The following is a 17,210-nucleotide window of genomic DNA, read 5'->3' as shown; positions in this document are numbered from 1 at the left end:
TCCAACAGAGTCTCTGTAGGATGTGCTAGAACCACAGTAGATCCTGTAAGTTTGAAGGTGGTGTCTCCATTGATCTGACCTGATAATGTCTTGTTGACAGCTAGTACAAGTGCTTGGTTAATCACTGTTACTTCATACTCCAGGATACTCACAACATTCACATTTCTTGGCTTACAAAATAGAATAGTTCAATAGTCCGAGCTCTGCATTAACTGTTATTGCATGTGAGTATAACAAATGGAAAGGTTCACTCCCGTTTAGTCGTCTTCGTTTGACTTTTATTTCTTTCTCAATTTTGCATTGATTTGGCTGTGTGTAACAAGCGCTGGAGGTGTCTAACGTCCTTCCCCTACTGCACAATGTTTTGGGAGGTGGGGCTCTCTTGCACATGAGTAACAGCACCCGAAATGGCACGCTGCAGGGGGAGGGCGCTAGACACCTCCAGCTACCTCCAGTGTTTGTTACACTTGAGATATCCTTGTCGGGAGCCTGGCGCTCGTGCTGCATATTTGCGTCCGATGCCCATAGAGAATGACTGCTCCATTCATTTGGGGCTCGGGCGGCATTCACCCCGGCATGGGGGTGACAGTTTTTCTTTATACATTTAAATGTTTTTATTAATTTCCCAACACCAAACAAACAGAAATCACATAGGGTGCATACAGGCAATAGAAAGAAACTGATACAGGAGTCAACATCCTTGCACGGAAATAATGCCTGTCGTATCAAAAATATTACCAAAAGAACAGAAACACAACAAAAGTACATTTGTACCGATAAACAACTGAAGCTCTCACAGGAAGCCTAGATCAGACCTCCTATTCTATGTGCATGGGGCACTCCAATCCTCTTTTGATACCATGTAGTTAAACAAAAGCACTCTTTGATAGAGTGCTGTACGACAGGTTCTCTTTAATGAATGGCTATTGTTTTGTTTTTTATTTTTTTTATTTATGTGACAGTTCACAGTATAGAATCAGTTTCTAGTCGTCAGAGTTGTGAGAAATGAAGCAGCTGTGTCAAACATCTCAGTCGTTTGTCATTCTTCATGTGCTTTCAATAGGCAGAACTCCCCAAGCTTTACATTGTAGCAGTGACAGACAGTACACAGAGGAGCGAGAATAAAATGATATAAGGTGTGCTCATTAGCATAACATACAGAATGTGCTAGCCATAATTTAGCCACAAGGTATACTATGTGTTTGCTGTGACAGACAGAGGTGGTGCCAAATATTTCCAGATACAAAGTAGTGTCGTGAAAATTATTCTTACAGAAATACCAGACCTAAAATAGATAACTTTAGAGAACATGCTAATGTCATTCACACGTACAGTATGTAAATGGCTCTTAGAACTCGATGTGAGGTTAAGGAAGTGTCCATTGGGGATTTTTATAAACGTTACGGCCCTCATCTCCCCAGCCTGAGAGCAGGAAACTATAACTTGCAGGGTACTTCCATTTAGTGTTCTTTTGGGAGCACTAGGCCTTATGTTATATATGTGTAATTTACAGGAAGCATGCTTTGTCTTGGGTTTAATGTGGCAAATATACTGTAATATTGCTGGAGTCTTACTGAACTGATATCATTTAGTCGGGGATAAGTTGTGCTCATTGGGATTATTACAGACATTCTATGACCCGGAGGCATTTTAGTGAATGTAGGGTGTGACGAGTAAAAACAGGCAGTGCAGGTTATAGCTGTCAAATCCATAAAGCCCTGCTTCCTCGTTTATGTGATCTGTGGCTTTAAGAATTTAGCAGAAGACAGACCTTTGCCTTTAACCAAGGATGCTGCTGGCTAGGTGGGGCAGACCCAAAGATTACTTCAAGTGTCAATTATTGGCTTTTATTTTAAATTGTCTGTACTGTTTTTTTCATCCTTACTTTACAGCTGCATTAATCCTAATGCATAATAAAGACTAAAATAGAACATGACAGCTGCAGCTGTTCCTTTTGATAGTATAGTAGTCTATCTTCCAGATTTTCTGTATAGAAGGATCTGTCTTTAATCAGGGTTGTTGCATCTAGTTCCATCTTTCTAAAATGTAATGCAATTGATGGTATTTTTAGAATCTGTTAAGAGGGGGGAATTGACAAAGCTTACACAGGAAAGCTCAGCAGTAATTGTAATAAATATATCACGGAATAAATGAATAGATTGTTTAGAAAAATACATCACTATGGGTTGCAGAGTAGCATTATAGTTGATTATAAAAAAATCACTCCAAAGGTCTCGTGTACCATGTATAGATGACAGGGGTGACTAATAAAGCAATGAACCCTCTACCTTGTTGCTGTTCACAATCAGAGCTTGACACGTTTTATTCACACCTCCTATGTAACTTAGGGCCATATTACACGGGACAACTATCGTTTGAAAAATCGTTAGATCGTTTGGCTTTAAACGATAATCGTTTCGTTTAATAGCAGGCAATGATAAAACGACCAAGAAGAAATTGTAAATTTTTTGAAAGAAAGTGGACCTACTGTATTTTTATCACTGATTGTTCACAAATAGTCCGAACACCGTTCGGTGTAATGACACGTCGTTCGGTCGTTCCCTGGTCTATCAACGAACAACCAAGAACAACCAAAAGTAACGATAATTTAATATAGTTTGTCATAGTGGTCGTTTGAGATCGTTAATCGGCGAAAAATTGTCCCATGTAATACCACCCTAAAACTGAGATTGGAGAAAGAAGCCATGGTTTAGGGGAAAGGGAGACTCTTCACTGTCTTTACTACATCCCCATGCCCTTTAATACCCCAAACTACTGTATGTTTGTTATTATAAAAAAATAAAAGCATATTATTATATAACAATGCTTTTATTTGTATAGCGCACACAGATTCCGCAGCACTTTACATAGTTTCGCCAATTATTGCTTCCTGTCCCCATTAGGGCTCACAATCTAAATCCACCTATCTGTATGTTTTGGGTGTGGGAGGAAACCGGAGTACCCGGAGGAAACCCATGCAAACATGGAGAGAACATACAAACTCTTTGCAGATGTTGCCCTTGGTGGGATTTGAACCACTAACCACTGAGCCACTGTGCTGCCCATGTTTGTTGCGAGTACCTGTTGGCAATAAAGCCATCCTTGTTTGGTTCAATCCCAGACAATTTTGTGGTTTTCAGAGATTAAAGATCTGTAAATAAATAATGGTTTTGTTGTTGTTTATTTATTAAATACTATATCAAATCTATAGAAAACTCTTGTATTGAATAGTTTCCCAAAAGTTATCAATGTAGGAATATGAAATAAACAAGTTTATCTGCATGTAGATGTGAGTAGCTGCACCAGTGCTGATATCAGTGCCGCATAAACTGGTATCATTGTAGCAACAATACATATTGACAAAGTGTAATCTTTTAATCTGCCGCCAATCTTTTCTTGATTTTACTTGAATTTAAAATGCCACAAAAAATGACCATTTAATGGTAGTAAAAGCTTTTAATTGAATGGCTGGCTTAATCTAAATAGGATGTAAATTCGATGCTTCTTTTATCATATACATTTATAGTGGTAGGAGCCTAGCTTTTCTGAAACAGAACCCAAGACCCACTGCTGAGACACTGACTCGAACGATAAACTTCTGGCTGCCTTCACTACTCGAGAGAAAGCTAAGGAGATAAAAAGCATACCTGTCATTTTTGGTAATTTGTCTGCATAAGCTGTAATCGGTGTATGCTCACTAGAAGAGTAGCACATTATCTGCCTATTATCGAACTGGCATTTTCACCAGTTTTCCCCTGAAGGCCCCATTATAAATTTTTAGTTGCTCTGTCATTGGAGATGAGCTGCCATGTTGTCTCCTACACACATACACTCAGAGGTATCTCTTTAGCACCCCTGTAGAATCAGCAACAGCATACTTTATAGAGCAGTACTGAGCAGTCTAAGCTGTAAATCCAGCACAGGGTGACATTTATTACTCACTACAAGCTGTAGTTGTGTCTCTCTGTCTGCTTCTGTCTCTCTCCAGCCTCTTCCACCCCTACTGTCTCCTTACACATCTATGCACAGCCTGACAAGTAAGAATTTTTGGTCTGATAATGTATAGAGAAGATATATTGCAATATTTCCACTATTTTGTAGTAAATCTGTTGAAATGACAGCAACCATGTAAACACAATAGTACATGAGTATGTAGTAAGCCCTGAGCTTTCCCCTAGTGGTGGCTAAAGGAAGCAAAAATTTCATAATTTCTTGCCATGTCCATGTAAAGCTCTGACCTCTATATAGATAAAGTAACATTTATTAGCACAAAGGGGCACATTTATCAGTGTGCACCCTGGCCTATGCCACAGAAAAGGCATAGATTCTTACCTTTTCAATAGAGTACACCAGGCTTAAGCCCCACTCGCCTGGTGGATGGGCAGGGGGGCATGGCAAGGTAGGGAGGCATTGTGGCCTCCCCCACACCTAATTTATCATACTGTAGTTTACACCTGGAAACAGGCATAAAACAATGGCAGCAATCTACACCTGCTCTGCAGCAAATATAGATTTCTGTTCCCACCATGTGGCAGGCTCGGGTCCTGGCGTGCACCTCTAAATATGGGGGGGGGGTGCTTTATTTAAGACTGGCATACAAGTATGCCACTCTTAATAATTTCTTGACATTCACTTTAATATAAAAATATATTCAAGATGTTTGGTGATAAAAGCTGCCTACATTCTAGCTTTTAGTTATCTAGTCAGAAACACCGTAAAAAGAAAAAAAAACGATCGCATGATGATTCACATCAATGACAAATTTCGGTAGTATGTGAAGGTTTTGTTTCTTATTTTCTTGTGTTACTTATATAGTGACAATATACAGGTTTGTATTTGTACATGTCCCCCTGAATGTCAACACTAGGCTGCAAACTTGGCATCTATTGCCACAAAAAGAATTGGGGTGTTCAAGAAGGTGTAGTTCTCTTTTCAGAAATTAGTTTTTTAGTCAATTTTGTGCCCTGTAAACATCGACCCAGGAACATGTATTTATAGTCACTTAACTGAGCCTGAGCTATATATATTTTATATTATTAAAATAACTGTAAGCATGATGCCAAGTGAAGTTGTCATTCAGAGCATCTGACCATCTTGCAATAAGGATTGCAAGATTGCTGGAAACCGAGTCTTATAGTTTTCCTATATTTGCATACATAATATCAGCTGTGCTCAAATAAGAGCAGATGGTATAATACTCTATTTTACAATTGTTTTGTTTATGTAGACCATGGTGGTGACCAATAAAAATACAGTTATTGAAGCTTACAAATCAAAATCTGGCACATTTATTATAAGAGAAATGATGTGTCAGAATATCTGAACTGTCACTTTGTATATGGTCCAGGTGGGAGATAATTTGATACTTACTACATTCTACAGAGAGCTGGGTTTTTTAGGAAATATGGATATTTTTGTCAAAATTGGCTTGATGGCTGCAAGCTCTTACTTTTTTTTTCATACTCAAATATTTTTTTATTGTTTTCATAGTAAAAGCAAAGTATCACAATTCACAATATATTATCCCCCCCTGCCACATACCCACCCACAGCACAGAAGGAGAGAAAAAAAAAACCTCAATCTTTCCAACGTTTCCAGAGCTTCTGAAACCTTAAGGTTGCTTTATTAGATCTCCTTGCCATTATCTCCTCATATTTCTTCACCTTACTAACCAACCCCTTCCACTCTTCCAACCCAGCTTGCAAGCTTACTTTAAAGAGTGAGTTCACTTCATAGTAAGCTTTTTATGGGGTTAGATGTACAGCAGAGCAATCTGGACCATTACAAGAAGTCTAAGGGCCCGATTACACGGAGCGATAATCGTCTGAATTCGGCCGATTATCACTCCGTGATCATTGGCTGATTGTTAGTTTAGACCTGGACCTAAATTTGTCAGGCGCCGACAGCGCATGGCCTTGTGTAATAGCAATGCCCGGCCGGTGGCTGACCAATTACAAACAATATACATTATCCATCCATGTCCCAGGGCTCCTCCGTGTCCCGCATGCTGCAGCTTCAGGACCAGCCAGTGATTGGCTAAGCGGCCTGTCTGCTCAGACAGGGCGCTCTGAAGCAGCTGCGGAGCGTGAGACCCGGGAAGAAGCAGACCACAAGAAGAGCCCTGTAGCATGGACTGTTAATGTATACTGTTTAAGCTAGGGATGCAAGGACATCGGTAACAATGTCCGTGCAGCCCTTGTTAAACGACTATTGGGCCGTGTAATAGGCCCAGTAAACGAGCGCTGATATAGCAGATTGGTGCTTGTTTACAGTAATGATTAGGCTTCCATCGGCCCAAGTAATAGTACCCTAAGTGTGAGTCTAAATAATCCAATGTAGACGCAGTCTGGATGTCTAATCTGTTTGCCCTTTTACAACAGTCTGGAAGCCTCCTTTCATCGTCTATAACTGCAGGCTGACTGTGTTTGTTGTGTGAGTCAATCCATTTACCAGCAGTTTGTTCTCAGGATCATACCCTGTAACAACCACCTGTATGTGTAGTCTGAACCGCCCACTATAACAGCAGTCTGGCTTTGTAGTCTGGACCTCCTTCACCTCGTCACAGCAGTATGGCCCTGTATTGCTATTTCCATTAACAGTAGACTGACTATGTAGCCTAAATAAACTCATGTATCAGCAGACTGGCTATACTAGATCATCTTTCACAAATTCTGTACTTTTCTGTATACCAGAAATCTTTCTAGGCTGCAAGAGTTTATACCAATGCCATACATTTTTTTTTTTTAAATTAAATTTATTATTAAATCCAAGAACCACACACTGTAGATTTGGATTACATTTGTCGGTAAGTATACATTCTTTATTATGGTGCCGCACCCCCCTGCTGGCCAATGATTGGGGTTTTTTTGGGGTATTTTTTGCAAGACATATTCTTTAATGGGTTTAACCTAACATAGTAACAGCATAAAAAAGGCATAAATAATTCTTGGAATATTGTACGCTTCACTTTAAACCATTTTCATTATTTGCTGTGTAAACCAAAGTGATTCGACATCACATTTTTAGAATTATATTTTTAGGTTTAACAAAGCATTTTCTTTTGTCAGCCTTTGTAATTTAAAAGAGTATTTTTCATCTTGGTCTTAATCCAATTTAATAGAACAACAAAAAAGCATAACACACATAGAAGTTTAGAACACAATTAAATGGTAACACATAATTAAATTTGTCGTCGGCTTATTTGCATAAGTATTATATCCCTGTGGAAATTGCACAGCAAAATGACCATTGAAAATATAAAGATTAGCTCAGCTGCAAGAAACCAGGCCTGATCTCGAGTGCCCTCAATTATTCACATAGATATTTAATGCTTTGGTACTGTATAAAGAAACTGTACAGCTATACATGCTTCCTACTGGAGATCTGGGGGTCTTCACCTAAACAATTGGTTTATCACTAATTGTTCTTTACCCAAAACACAAAAGAATCAACATAAAGGCTTAATAAAACACATGCTGGAGTTAATTTCTTTGCAGATTACCAAAATTATATTATAGTAGACCAATCTAGAGACTAAAAGGTTAAGTTCTTTTGATATCTTTAAAATGAAAAACATAGCTTTATGTAAAAAGCAATATAAAGGAATTGTTTTAAAAAAGAGTGAGTATCTTTATAGCTGCTAAAATTAGTGGTGTCTTGTAATGCGTGCATCAAGCAGCCATGCAAAAGTAAATGAGAAAACAAAGAATACAAAGGGGCAACTTTTTTTATAGGAGCATGAAAAGTTTAATTAAAAAAATCTACCTTGTAACATAAAAAAAATTCACAGTAGCTCAGTGGTAAGTACTGTTGTCTTGTTGCGGCGCTGGGGACCTGGGTTTACATCCCACCAAGGACAACATCTGCAAGGAGTTTGTATGTTCTACCTGGGTTTGTGGGTTTCTTCCAGGTACTCTGGCTTCCCTCCACACTCAAATTGTTGCTCTAATTGGGACACAGACTGATTTGACCAATGACAAGCTATGTAAAGTGCTGCAGAATAGGTTAACCCTTAATGTGATTAAGTGATATTGCCTATTGTGAACAGTTCTGTGCTGTCATCAATTATAACAACATGGGTTGGATGTGTTTATAGGATGTGATCACAGCTAGACTCCTAATGATGTCAAGAGCATTTAGGTCCCACCACATAGTTTAATCTAGAAATGATTGCTTGTGCAGGACCACCTCTAAATTTAAATTAGTAGAACATATATTAACCTTTAAGTGAAGAACACATCGATCTTGCCATGTGCGGAACACTGCTTTTGAGTGACTATTTTACATTAAAAAAAGTCCGTTTCTGAAAGACATTTTTAAATAATGAAATATAAAAATATACAAAATGTAGAAGGATGTTACATGTGGTGATATTAGATAATTATTTTACAGTTTCCATACCAGCTTCAGTCAAGTGTAAAGAAACACCATATGCCCGCTGTCTGTACTGCGTTCGGTTGGCTTTCAGAATGCAGAGTTTGCTGTTCCGCACAGTAGACACCATAGCACATTTTTCCATCCTGCCATTATCTGTGATGAGAGAGCTGCATAATATAAAGGGTATATTTTATTCTTAATAACTAGATGAATCTTATATTACAGAGCTCTGTTACTTGGCTTGGCATGTAACCTTAACCTAAAGGAGGTATCCCTAGATCTCAGTAACTGTGAGGTAAGAGAATTTGGTGTCAGTACATTTACAATCATTTTACACTGTGAATAAGAATTCTGATTTAGATATTATTTTCATGTTGTGGGCTATAAATGTCATTTCATATTTATATCTCTTCAGTTTAGTTTTTTTTTTATTGTCAGCTAGATAATGACTGGCCTATAATGATTGTCCTACTGTTTTAAAGACTAGCAGTGATCTTACCATAAAAAAGACATCTTCGCGAGCATCTAGGAATGCTCACCATGTAATTTTCCTTTCAAACGGCACCAGTCACCATTCTTGACATATCATATTTAGTAAAAACTATTCCCCAACTATTCCTTTCTCTCAGCCCTCTGGAATATTCTTGCATAAATTAAAGTGTATCTGTCAGGAAATATTTTTTAAAATTCTAAGAGATTTTAGCACATTTTAATCTACTTTATCATGGGATCTGGTCCCTATTGCTTGAACCCCCCCCCCCCACACACACACACACACACACACACCTTTTCCCATTCCTAAAGTGGAGTTTCAGTAGTGTGTACGGGCAGCGCATAGCTGAACTGTATGCTTGCTATGCCTTATCTAAATGCTGTGCCCTGGATGCCTTCACCTAATCAGATGCTATACCCGATGCCAGCATTAGGTGTAGCATCAGATGAAGCCATTCAGAAGTAAACAGAGCACAGGCACAGCTTGCTGTAGCAGAGAAGGACCGTATCAGAAACAGCCGAGCGTGCAGTGCCAATGTGGCTCCATCTTTCTTTTATACAGCAGGCTGTGCCCATGCTCTCTGTCTGCTTTTAAATAGCTTTATACAATGCTACTCCTGGTGCTTACACTCTGTAAGGGCCCTTGTACACTACGGATAAGCTTCAGCAGATTCCGTGCACGCTCCCGCTTCAACATCTGGCCATCACAGGAACTCCTTTCTATGGTCCAGCGGATTTCGCCATCCGTCCAAAGGATTGACATGTAAGATGCCTTGCACACTGAGGAAATCAAGCGGATAACTTGCTGTGATTCCGTGTGCGCTCCCGCTTGACAATCTTCCCGTCCCATAGACTGCATTCTATGATAGGGTGGATTCCGCTGTCCGCCCAAAGAAGTGAAATGTCACTTCCATGTGAACGGCAAAACGTCAAACGGGACTGCGGGGGAGCAAGCGACGGAATCACTGTCAAGTTATCTGCATGATTTCCCCAGTGTGCAAGGCAACTTATTTCATTTTTAGGCATACTGTGGAATCTGCCTGAATAAAATAGAACCTATGGAACGGGCAGATCTTCAAGCAGGAGCGCAGGGGGCGAGCACACAGAATCCGACGGACCTTGTCCGCACAAATTCTGTAGTGTGCAAGAGCCCTAAGGAATATAAATTAAGTAGGTTTTTTTTATATTATATTTTCTTAATTGCCCATATTTCTGTCAGTATAGAAATTTTAGCTTTTTTTCCCACTGTTAATGCTAAAAAAAATTGATGTTTTTTGTGCCTTTTCCTTTTTCTTTCTTTTTTTTTTTTTTTTCTTTTTTTTTTTTTTTTATAGAAGTCTATTAAAAAACGGCTCAAAATGCATGGATCTGTTTTTTCATCCATTTTTTTCATAATTTTTTTCCATTAATCAGATTTGTTAAATGGACAGTGAAAACACATTTGCTAATAATGAAAACTGAAATTTTAAATAAAATCGTTACTAAGAACCCAAGTATGCTGCTGTTGGTGAAGCATGTTATTGTAGTAAGGTTATGGAGAGTGAACTGGAAGTAATTATATTTAAAATATTTGGACACTAAATGGACAGGGTCTCTGAAGTCCCTATTATATTTACCAGGCTCCATCTTGACCCTACTACATACGTTTTGTGGGTGCATTGGTTTGCCAATTTTAAATTGAAATATATAATCAGAATAGTGATTAGTGCCTGTACATTTAGACTTATGTAAAATAAAGAACATGATGTTGGGGATAATATTTGTTTATCATTGTCTGTTTAATATGGCCCTCTGCATGCAGCAACTGGAGATAGGTGGATAGTGACAACATATGTGCTCGTATGAGAAAAAATGCTGAAAATATCACATTTCAGTTCTTTGGGTAGATGTCGGAGTGCACATGAGACATCCTATTCAATTATTGGGAGAGGAGGAACTTCAAGCGGGTCTGCGGCACAGACTCTGCTTGAAATTCCACACAAATACTGTAGTATGAACAAGCCCTTACATTTAAACTTTTGACCACAGCTGTTTGAGAGTATAACTTTGAACAAATGATAGTGTTGAATTAGATTCATATCTGCCAGCCTTGTATAGGAAACCTCATTATGACTGTTACATTTATATACTTATGCATGCAATGTCTTTTGTGTACTTATCTCTATCCGCTTTCTCTGTCATGCTTCCTAAGCTTGGTCACTGTGTAAGTACCATCTGTGTCTTATCTAGGTCTTCTCCTTATATTGCATAGCTCTCTATGTATCGAGACAAACCCTCTTAATCTCTTATGGTTAACTCTAAATAAGTTTTTTGTTGTATTCTGTCCTCCTGACATTAATTTACTTGCCCAGAACCTTCTGTAGCCTGAATGTACGGAGCCAGCGCTGCATAACTGATTGAGGCCTAGCTTTCCGAGCCCATTGCTTGAATACAAATGTATTTCTTTGTGAAGCTGATAGTCATTTATTATACTTATCAGAGCATGAATATTCTCAAATGTACCTTTTTTTTTTATAGAACATCTCACGTTTGTTATGCCAAGCATAATACTGTTATCTAGTTAGGGAATAAAATGTGTTTTATGTGAATTAATGGCTATTAGTATGCATCTGGTCTTCTGCAAATATTCATTTCATTGTATTTAAATTAGAACAATACTGTTTTATCTGCCATTCCAATAGCAATAATGTGCGGCATACTTGTTATCTGCCCCTTGTGTCAGTGATGTTCTAAAACAAAATGTTCTGATGGTAATGAGTTTTGTTCATAGTGGCGCCATGATTTTACACCAGCCATTGTCAATATGATGGACCCATTATGAATTATTTTGTAATGGATGTTGATAATTGTATTATATTATAGGGGTCTGTCATATATCAAGTTGAATTATTAGTAAGACTAGTCCAGTGTGCTATTCTATTCTAGGCATCAAGGATATAAAACTAATGGCCATATAACCATAGCCTTATTTGTTCATTGATTCCATACCTGTAATTTACTGTCTAAACCACTCTTTTATTTGTCTTTGGCTTAGTTAAGATCAGGCGGAGCACAAGTTCTGGAAGGCTGCATAGCGGAAATTCGTAATATCACCAGCTTGGATATATCAGATAATGGTAAGTGATATTCTGTGCATTATATTCAAGCTGGCAGAAACTCCTGGACTGGATCTCATAAGTTGCTGTAATGTGACCTTATATGTCACAGAACGTTGCCGCACTTGAGTAGCTCTGAATAGGCCGGGGCGGTGTCATGGGAACACTCTCCTACTGAAAGTACAGTGCACACTTTGGAAGAGTCATAAATCTCTTACTCCATAGTGAGGAATGTGCTCTATATGTTAATAAAACTGCAGAGATTGTGTTCAACTGCATGGCATCTGGATAAAAATAAAATGTCACACATACAAGAAGAAAAAATTGGATACTTTGTATTTTTTCCGTAAAAGTAACACTGTTAACTGATGTATTCATAAGGTTGTACACACTTTATTTTAACTTAAAATAAAGGGGGCGCTGTTGCTGGAGAATTTTAAAAAAGCCTTTTCTTACCTTATACAAGTCTGTATACTCTCACAAAGGAAAACTGACAGCGTGCTATATATGCAGTCATTCACACTTGTTAAAAACCATATTCCCACAAGCAAAAGCTATTCTCACTTAGAATCAGTTTGTTGAAGCACATGATGTAAGAGAATGAATTTCATCTCCGCTGAAGGGATGTCACTTCTGTTCAATGTTCCTTACTTCTTCATTATTTTAATGCAATACTCTGTGTTCTTCATAGGTTTGGAGTCTGACCTCTCTACTCTTGTAGTCTGGCTCAGTAAGAACAGATCAATAAGACACCTGGCATTGGGAAAGAATTTTAATAACATGAAATCCAAGTATGTTTTTCCCATTCTCTTCTTTTCTCTGTACGTTTCCCAGCACATAATTATGTGACAGAAATGCAGTATGTCTTTATTTGCCTCTGTAGAAATCTAACCCCTGTGCTGGATAACCTGGTTCATATGATACAAGATGAAGAATCGGTAAGTAATGCCTTAAGCTGACCCTTTAGGCCATTAGACATCATTTGTACCATTGACTCAAAGCCATCGAACAGTACTGTTCATACTTATGGAACATTAGAGCCTTGGAAGGCAATTACTACTACCAGACTGCTTCATCTTCAATGTCTGTTCTGACAGATTAGAAATCCTAGCATGAACATGGATTAGAACCTTTGTGTCTCCTAAGGACAAGCCTTAACTAACCAGCACCTGATAAAGTTTCAGCGCATAACATTTCTGAAAACTAAATCGCCATTGTCTTGTAGACCCACATTTCATTGGAAAAAATATTTTAAAAGCAAATGGTTTCCAGGTTCTTTCTTCACCTTATTTGTCCTGTTTATGGTCAATTTCCTCCAATTCTTCTATGAACCCTAGTGATTAAACATAGTTCATGCATTCTCTTAGGGCCCTTACACCTGTCCAATTGTGTTTTGCGTTTGCATATAATTCCTTTGAAGGCCTCCCAGTAATCCTATTGTAAGTAGACAAATAGGTGGAAGCATATAGGTGCATTTATAAACAGGTTATTGAATTACAAGCTTTGATTTAGTCATTTAAAGAGATGGTTTTATATAAATTAAAAAAATTAAAATCACTAAAAGCTTTGTAGTATTTGAAGTCTCTAATATACTTTATGTCTAGTTCCTTACCCATACAGGCATAGGGCTGTTTAAAGCTAGGATAATAGTTCATGCATAAGCTATATGCATGGATCCCTATGGACATATTCTATAAGCTGCATCTAGTGTTACTGCAATGCTTCAATTGTTAAAAATCTAATGACCTCTAATGCACTTTTCTTGTATTACACTAAAGGATTATATCATATTGCACTGACTTTGTATCCTCCTTGTGATATATTGAATAGTGGCTGCTGGTCGGCTTCTATCATCTAGTATCTGAATACCAGCAGCAGACTACTCTGGAATTCAGTGCACGTACTGCTATTGAGGACAGCAAAAAAGAGCGGTTTGAAGCACAAGTAAATCTCTTTCTATAAGAAAAGGACAAGGTCTGATCTGTTACATTTATTGGTTGAGGTGGGCTGTCTCCCTTCCTCCATACAGTCCTGTAGCATTCATGTGTCTGACATCACAGACTCTCTGCAATGCAGGTTAATAAGAGGTTCAAACATTTCACCCTCTGAAGGAGATGATGTCAGATTTACTCCCACAACAATAGAGTCACTGTTCTCATTTCTTCCAGAGATTTGTTTTTCTTGGAGTCAGATTCTGTTCCTTTAAGCAGGTTTCTAAAGTAAATGCAATATGCAAGATTAACCTGCCGGAGAGATTAAATATGCCGGAGCACTTCTCTTAAAAAACCTGCTTTTCCCCATGGAGTGTGCTGCTCGATTCTATAGCTTCCCGTGATTTTTTTCAAAGCGCTGTCTTTCATCAAGTAATATCCTTTTTATTCCTCGGCCTAATGGGTAACTTCATCATTACTTTTCATCACTGAGAACACAAGAGAATGCCTCTGGCTCAAGCACTATTTGAGCTGGATTTTTTTTTCTTTTTTCTTTCAGTTTTGGGGTCAAGAGCAACTTTATAGCATTATGTATGTTGTGTCTTTTTTCCTTTTCTGACCCCTCACGGTGTGAAGTGTTATAAATTATATAGCACCGCATTCTAGAAATATTCTCTCAGCAGGTTATTCCGTTGTGTGTCTTGTTTAGTCTCAGAAGTTCTCACTTCCTAATATTTTCACTAGAAAATATCCAGGTGAATGTGTTTACTAAAGGGTTGTGGCTGTAATCCAAATATAAAACTACTATGACCAGAATTATTTATTATTCTTTTCGTATAAGTTACACATAACATAAATCACCTGTATAAGTGTTTATGTATGGCGTATGTGCCAGCTTACTTAGTGGCATATTTTCACTCTAGTTTCCATTCTGGAGTCTGAAAATGCTGGTTTTACAATATCCTCCGTTGGTTGTAACAAAACGTTTCCATAAACCCTGCCCTCAACAAATAGGGGAGGAGCACAAAGGGCTGCCCGAACAATCCTTAGATCAATCGGGCTGCCCATTGTAATCAGTGGTGGTCCGCTGCTACCACTCCTATTGAACGGAGAGAAAAGCAGCAGAGCATTGCTGATATGATCCAAAGCTTTCTGCATTTTGAAAGACCACGATCAGCCGGCATCGTGCATGTCGGCTGATTGTTTCCTTTCAACATGGGCTATTACAACAAACACTTATCGGCATGAATGAGTGGTAATCGACCAAGTAAGGCTGATAATTGTTTCGTGTAATAGAGCCTTTAGGCAGTAATGCCTGGTACTGCAGCTTAATCCCATCCCATCTAAGTGTTGGGCAGAGGCCCTATTGTTGTCATTAACCAATGGCCAACTTCCAGTAAACTATTGTAAAACCTATTGGTATTTTCCCTTTATCCTACTAAGTGAATAGTTAAGAGCATGAATAATAGTCACATTTTACCAGTAAACATTACATGGTCTCCTCCTTCCAAGTTAATATCCCTAATGCCCACTTGGAAATTTACATTTTAAACTGCAAATATGTAGGTGTAATACATTATTGATTGTTGTTTATTTTCTCTGCAGCCCTTGCAGTCATTGTCACTAGCAGATTCTAAGCTAAAGACAGATGTGACAATCATTATAAATGCCCTTGGTAGCAACACATCATTGACCAAAGTAGATATCAGTGGCAATGCCATGGGAGATATGGGGGCCAAGATGTTGGCCAAAGCATTGCAAATCAACACCAAGCTTAGGTGAGTGTCCTATGGAAGTAAGTTGTGATTACTAAACCATACAAGATGAAGCCATTGTTAATGCATGTGCTTTTTGTTGGGATAGGACTGTGATCTGGGACAAGAACAACATCACAGCCCAAGGATTTCAGGATATATCTGTAGCCCTGGAAAAGTAAGTATAAATCACTAGGTTGTCTTGCCAGCATTCATTTACTTTCAATGCTACTGGTTAGTCTGTAGTCCTTTAATTTATAAAGGAGAACTCCGGGCTGGGGTGATTTTTGAAGAGGAGGATGAAAGAAGTAAAATGCTCTCACCTTCCCTGCTCCAGCGCTGGTGCTGGTATCCAGCAGCTCTGGTCCCCCCGTCCCAAGTGCTTCTGGGGATGAATAGAGACCTGGGACGTGTTAGGCCTACACAGCCAGTCAGTGGCCATAGCGGGACCCAGCTACGGCCACTCACTGGCTGAGCGGGCCTGGCACGTCACATCCCAGGTCCCTGGGACAGAAGGACCGGAGATTCTGGATACCGGCACCAGCACTGGAGCCGGGAAGGTGAAAGCATGTTACTTCTTTCATCCTCCCCCTCCCCAGTACACTGCTAAAAATCACCCAAGCCCAGATTTGTCCTGTAATGATGGTTTCTAGAGATGAGCGAACCTACCGAGGTTACCTAAACTCTCGGCGTCTGATTCCCGCTGTCTGCAGGCTCCGTGAAGAGGGTGGATACAGCCATAGCCATAGCCTGTATCCCAGTTTTCCAGGTGGTCCTCCGGCTGTATCCACCCTCTTCACGGAGCGGGCAGACAGCGGCAGCCAGAAGCCGAGAGTTCAGGTTCATACGAACCTGAACCTCGGCAGGTTCGCTCATCTCTAATGGTTTCTAATCTTGCACAATAAATCTCTACCACCTGTGTAGTTACAATATGGCAGTTCTACACTAAAGTGCATTTGTCACAATACAGAAGCAAACTAAAAAACACATAATTACAGATGTTACATCCAACTATCATAAAGAAAAGCTCAGGTAATGGTTTACTTATTCCAGCTGCTAAAGTTATGGTCTACACATTGCATTCATTTTAGCTGTTCTGATGAATAACTACTATAGGTTCATTTACATGGGCTTTACTAGGAAGGCCTGTTCCCTATATTTGGCCGTGTGAAAGAGACCGGGAGCAGCCGACAAACAAGCGTTTAACGCACCTTTTATACTGCAGATAAAATAATCGTTATTGGCTGCACATTGTCCTGTGTAACCGGGATGTGCATCCGACTGTGATGATGTTCAGGGACACATGAACGATCCATTGATGAGCTACTGTATATACTTGGTTAATTGAGCCAAGTGAAGGCTCCGTAAATGATCACCGATCACCAAGATTGAACTCCTTATCGGGAGCCCATTTGCCTGTCTAAAAGGGTCTTATTTTTGAAGTAGTACTCTGAGAAGAAATCAGGCCCTTTGTAAACCCATGCAAATACATGAAGACTATACTAAAGCAGGGGAGATATGTGTGCCCTCTGGTATTGTTCTACTGCATGTGGAGTTAGGAC

General features: G+C 39.1%; 1 protein-coding gene across 1 annotated transcript in view; it reads left to right on the top strand.

The window, feature by feature from the left end:
* The window catches only part of CARMIL1 (capping protein regulator and myosin 1 linker 1), a 198,219-nt gene that overhangs the window by 103,930 nt on the left and 77,079 nt on the right, over positions 1-17,210 (top strand). Inside the window, exons 17-22 of the mRNA XM_069957911.1 lie at positions 8,602-8,671; positions 11,903-11,984; positions 12,655-12,754; positions 12,847-12,901; positions 15,500-15,672; positions 15,758-15,826. Of these exons, the coding sequence (XP_069814012.1) occupies positions 8,602-8,671; positions 11,903-11,984; positions 12,655-12,754; positions 12,847-12,901; positions 15,500-15,672; positions 15,758-15,826 (549 nt within the window). The remainder of the gene's footprint in view (positions 1-8,601; positions 8,672-11,902; positions 11,985-12,654; positions 12,755-12,846; positions 12,902-15,499; positions 15,673-15,757; positions 15,827-17,210) is intronic.

The sequence above is a fragment of the Dendropsophus ebraccatus genome, chromosome 2 (genome assembly GCF_027789765.1).
Source record: "Dendropsophus ebraccatus isolate aDenEbr1 chromosome 2, aDenEbr1.pat, whole genome shotgun sequence".
Taxonomy (NCBI): Eukaryota; Metazoa; Chordata; class Amphibia; order Anura; family Hylidae; genus Dendropsophus; species Dendropsophus ebraccatus.
Note: the sequence above shows the minus strand (reverse complement) of the source record. Positions and strands in the feature narration are given on the sequence as shown.